Source organism: Egretta garzetta, unplaced genomic scaffold (genome assembly GCF_000687185.1).
Source record: "Egretta garzetta isolate BGI_Z169 unplaced genomic scaffold, ASM68718v1 scaffold440, whole genome shotgun sequence".
NCBI lineage: Eukaryota > Metazoa > Chordata > Aves > Pelecaniformes > Ardeidae > Egretta > Egretta garzetta.
Window position 1 is genome coordinate 1,247,119 of NW_009258293.1, and position 4,965 is coordinate 1,252,083.

The window sequence follows — 4,965 nt, forward strand, 5'->3', positions numbered from 1 at the left end:
GGGGCAGGATCCAACCCTCCTGCCAGTCAGGGCATTTCTTGGCATCATGGTTCCTGGGCTCCAGGAGAGAGCCAGAACATGAATTTGTCTTTCAGGAACCTACTGCTGCCTAAGAGAGTCCCTGCAGAGAGACCCTGGGCCAGGGTCTGCATCAAGCTGTATTGTGCCGAGGGTCTGCCCAGCATGAGTGCGGGCATCATGGGTGGTTTCTCCAAGATCATAGGGGAGAAAAAAGTCTTTGTCGACCCATATGTGCAGATCTCGTTCTGTGGGCAGCAGGTGAGTCTGTCGGGGGGGGTCTGTGTGGGGCCAGGTTGATCCTCCCTTGGCTGTGCAGCAGCATGTGCTGGGCTGATGCTGCCAGGAGCCTCCACAGCAGTCCCACTGGAGACAGGCTGGCAGAGCCCAAGTCTTGCTGTCTTTGGCAGTGGCCTGTGTCATCTGGCCATGGATGCGTGGTGCCTGGATGAGAAGGCTTTTGTGGGACTTTTGTCTCTGCAGAGAGCTGTGTGGGGGACAGCCCCAGCCCTGAGCACAGCTACCAGCTGAGCTACTGGCTGTGCAGGCAGAGATTTCATATCCCTAAACGTAAGGAGAGGGTCAAATAAATCCTGGAGCAGAAGTCCTCTGTGGCAAGCTGGACTCAGCCTGACACCCTCAGGAGAGTTTACTAAGCTAATGGCCCTTTTCTTGCACCCAAGGTCAGGGTTTCTGTCCTGTGATATCCATTAAGATGAGAGTCAGTCCCTGGGCAGCCCGGTGTGCTGGGGGTGCTCCCAGGGGATCCTGCGACACCTCTGGGTCTGGTGGTGCTGCCCACTTGCTTCCAGCATTTCCCTTGGCTGTGCAGGGCATGGCCAGAGCCTTGGAACAGCCCCCGAAGCACAGAGACCAATTTCTGGGATGGGGGCAGGAGCAGGGACACTGCCACCTCCAGAGCCTGCCCAGCACTGTCTGCAGGTGGGACAGGAGAGCACACCAGAGAGGCTCTGAGGCTGCCAGCTGGGACTGTGTGGCTTTCATGCTTTCTCCTTCCCAGGGGGAAACATCAGTGGAGACTAACACCACTGAGCCCGAGTGGAATGAGCAGATCAGCTTCATTGAGATGTTTCCGCCTCTGGCCAGGAAGATAAAAGTCCAGGTGCTGGATGATGCCAATGTTGGTGAGGTGGCCATTGCTACACACTACATTGACCTGCAGCAGATCTCGGACCCGGGCAGGAATGGTGAGGCCTGGCATGGCAGGGTATCCTGGGCAGCCCCATGCTCAGCCATGGTGGTTTCCTGGAGGTGGGAAGGAGGAGAGGCGGAAGCACGCTCACATCCCTGTGTCCTGGGGGAAGGTCTCTCTGCAGCAGCACCCTGTGGTGTAATTAAGACTCTGTCCCTGTTGCTGCAGGCTTTAACCCCACATTTGGCCCAGCCTGGGTAAACCTGTATGGCTCCCCCCAGAACTCAGCTCTGCGGGACATCCACAAGGACCTCAATGAGGGCATGGGCGAGGGGATCTTCTACCGTGGGCGCATCCTTATGGCCATCACAGTGGAGATCTTCAGCAGCCCTAGCGTGGCAGAGAGGAAGCTTGGGGACAAGACAAAAGGTGCCCTAAGCAAACTGAAGCTGAAGAAGAAAAGTAAGAAATCCAAGGAGAAAGCCAAAGAACTGAGCCAGCTGCAGGGAGACGAGGAGGCTGGGGGCTCTCAGGAGGCCGAGCAGCCTGGGCAGGTCACTGTGGAGGTGGAAGAGCTTCATCCACTCCCCGAGGTAAGTTCTGCCATGCTGGCGTGGCTGACCCATGCTGGCCTGTGCCATGCACAGGCCTCATGGGGAAGAGGCAGTGGGATTGCTTGCTGGAGTACCAGTGCTGGAGCAAACCCAGCCTGCCCATTGCTGAGCCATCCAGGGCTCTCTGAGCCTCTGGAAGGGCCGAGGCCACATCCGCAGCCCCAAAACTGCCTCCCACATGGGAGCATCCCTACATGCACTGCTGTCCTGATGCAGGGAGGACTCTCACATGGGGGTTATTCCCAGGGCACAGCTGCCTTCGAGCAGGTACTTTTCTCCCCTGGAGTCAGGGAGCTGTTAGCTGGCTCTCGGTCTCCAGTTGGCCTTGGAGAGGCAGGCAAGATGCAGCTGTGTTGATACAGTAGCCATCCCTTAGCCTATAAACCTGCTCAGTGGCTTCACACAAGCATCAACCAAAGCCATGGCTCTGCACCAACTCCCTGGGATTTCCAAGAAAACTTGTCCCATGTCAGGCAGCCCAGCAGTGATAACCTCAGCAGCATCCAACTGATGTCCCTTGGGAGGGGTGGCAGGCACTGGCTGCTGAGGCAGTGTTTTGGCACACGAGGCGCTCAGGCTGATTTCTGTTTCCTTGCTCAGAATGCACTGGGGAGGAAGGAGGAATTCCTCCTCTTTGCTGCCTTCTTTGAAGCCACTATGATGGACTCCTCTCTCAGTTCCAAGCCTGTCAGCTTTGAAGTCTCTATAGGTGGGTATGCCCCAGGGCCCCACGTCCAGAAACTGTGAGAACAGTGCGAACCTCCCTCGGACAGCCTGTCAGCACTGCAGTCCTAAGGTGCCAGCCCTTGCACAGCTCAAGCCTCCGAAACAGGAACTCAGGAGGGATAGGGGATGAGGCCAGGGAGTGTGCACAGTGCTTTAATTACCTTAAAAGTCTGAATGCTCTCCTGTGGGATTGGAGATTTGCAGTGTTTGTCTGTCCTGTTTGGGGAGAGTGGTTGAAGCTCTCCTGGGAAGAGAGGGTGAGAAGAGGTAGAAGGGTTTGAGAGCAAGAAAGGGAAGAAAAGGAGAGGAAGCTGGGATACTGGGGTTGGCCATGTGGTGCTGAGGGGTTGTGACAGGCGGTGATGTAGAAACAATGGTAGGAGAGCAGGTCCAAGCTGCCACCTGCTAAGCTGGATGGGTGGAGATGCTTGATGCTGAGAAGTCTTGGTGGAGCTCGTGGAATTTGAACGCATACACAAGAACTTGCTTGCAATTGTCCAGCTCCCTCTCAGACCTGTCCTTGTGATGCTCTGATGGTTGGATGTTACTGAACTGCTGGTTCCAAAAGCAGTGCATGCCCATGTGCTTCTCTTGGCAGGATGATTGCACTCTTATTTTGCAAGCTAGCAAACTTGTTTAACAGTGATCCCACTTATCTGTTTACTGTTTAATGCTTAACTTCAAGGAAACTATGGCAAAGCTGAAGAGGTTGTGACTGAAGTATGGAAAAAAGTGGAAAAGGGAGAAGTGAAAGAAGAAAAGCAGCCTTTGCTGGACCCTGGTTCAGATGGCGAGCGGGATGTTGAAGTCCTGGCCCCAGCTTCAGCAACACTGAACAAGTCAGTGACAAAGAGCCAGAGAGCAGAGCCCATGGAGTATGATAGGTGAGTCTTCTTTGTCCTTCTTTCCCACCTGCCCTGGTCCTGCCCCAGCTTCCCAGGTTGGTTATTCCAGATGTTATTAGAGGTCTGCTCAGCGACGTGACTCCTGTGCAGGTGTTTCTCCTCTTTGCAACCCTGCAGCTTGCCATGGCCTAGCTGGCTGCCATTGCCCATTAGCCCTACAGGCCCTACGGTGTCTGGTTAATGTGTGCAGGTGGCCAAGGACAGGGTCCCAGGGAAACTGTGACCCATCAATTAATAGCAAGCCCTATTCTGGTTAACAAGCAGTGTCCTAAGATTCCAGTGAGGAGGCAGGAGAGGAGTACTATGTCAAATGCTATCCTGTGGTGAGCAGCAAGACACATACACAAGCTCTTGTGATATGTTTGCTCTGGGAATGCTGTCTGGTTTGTCCCACAGGCATGATAATGTCTTGGTGTTTGCGTTGAGCCCTGTGCCTGCTATTACTCAGTCCCATCGCAGCAAGAAATCTCAGCAGCTCCCATCAGCCTCATTCTTCTGAGCATGTGCCGCTCTCTTTGCTAGAAACCCTGTGCACTATTTTGGGATGGCAGAGGGCGGACCCAGCAACTTGCATCCACATCTGTGGTGCAGGGCCCAAAACAGTTGGTTCTCTGCGAGGAGAACAGAGCCCGGATGCTGCTCCCTGCATCGGGTGCGCAAGCACTGCGTTGTGACATGGCATGTGTTTTCTGCAAACAGCGGCCGTAACCTCCTGTGCCTGCTGCCCTTAGGTCATACAGCTGCCTGCCCATGATGCATGAGAAACCCTGCGTGTACGTGTGGAGCTACTGGGAGGATCACACCTGGAGACTCTGCGTTTCCAACTGGATTGTCAAGCTGGCAGAGCGCCTGGTAGCATGTTCAGGGTGTCTGTCAGTGCATGGTCCTTCCTGATGTGCTTTCCTTGTAGCACACACAGTTGCTCTGTGAGAAGTTTGCCTTAAACATCCTCACTGCCCATGCGAGTCCATGTCTCTCACAGGGCTTAGGCCCACCTGCCCTTTAGACTTGTGGGGTAGGGCAGTGAGTGCGGAGCCCATGCTGTACTGCAGCCTGGCAGTGGCTCCTGGATGTGTGAGTGACGTGTTGTCTGTGACAAAAAGCTCCTCTGCTGCCAGTCCTGAGCTGCATGTGCACTGGGGAGATGCTGCTGCAAGCAGACTCTCGGCCTCGGGCTGTCATCAGGGGTGTGCAGTCTCTTCCCAGGGCCTCGTTTTTCCCTTTTGGGCTTGGAAATCTGAATGCAGAGCTTGCTAGTGTGTTTCAGGGGCTGCTCAAGGACTGACACACAAGCAGTTGTAATAACCAGCATTAAGGTTATCCCCAAGCTGCAGAGAGTCCCTGGCAGCACAGCGCTGACCTGCAGGACTCTCACAATCCCCAGTGTCACAGAAGGGCACAAGCCATTTGTGGCAAATGCATCCCCGCAATGTTTCACTCTGACCCCACAGCCAGGTGCAAAGTCCCTGAATGTTGTGCTTTCCCCGCAGGAGCAGGGGCTGGATGACGTGGAGAAGCTGTCGAGAAGGTCAAAGCCTAGAGCAGAAGA

At 54.9% G+C, this 4,965-nt stretch overlaps 1 protein-coding gene across 1 annotated transcript in view; it reads left to right on the plus strand.

Moving 5' to 3' along the window:
* Positions 1-4,965, plus strand: part of LOC104125416 (fer-1-like protein 4) — a 40,195-nt gene that overhangs the window by 11,098 nt on the left and 24,132 nt on the right. The window contains 7 exon segments of the mRNA XM_035893361.1: positions 96-279; positions 1,040-1,226; positions 1,400-1,764; positions 2,386-2,494; positions 3,197-3,395; positions 4,148-4,268; positions 4,907-4,963. Coding sequence (XP_035749254.1) covers positions 96-279; positions 1,040-1,226; positions 1,400-1,764; positions 2,386-2,494; positions 3,197-3,395; positions 4,148-4,268; positions 4,907-4,963 — 1,222 coding nt within the window.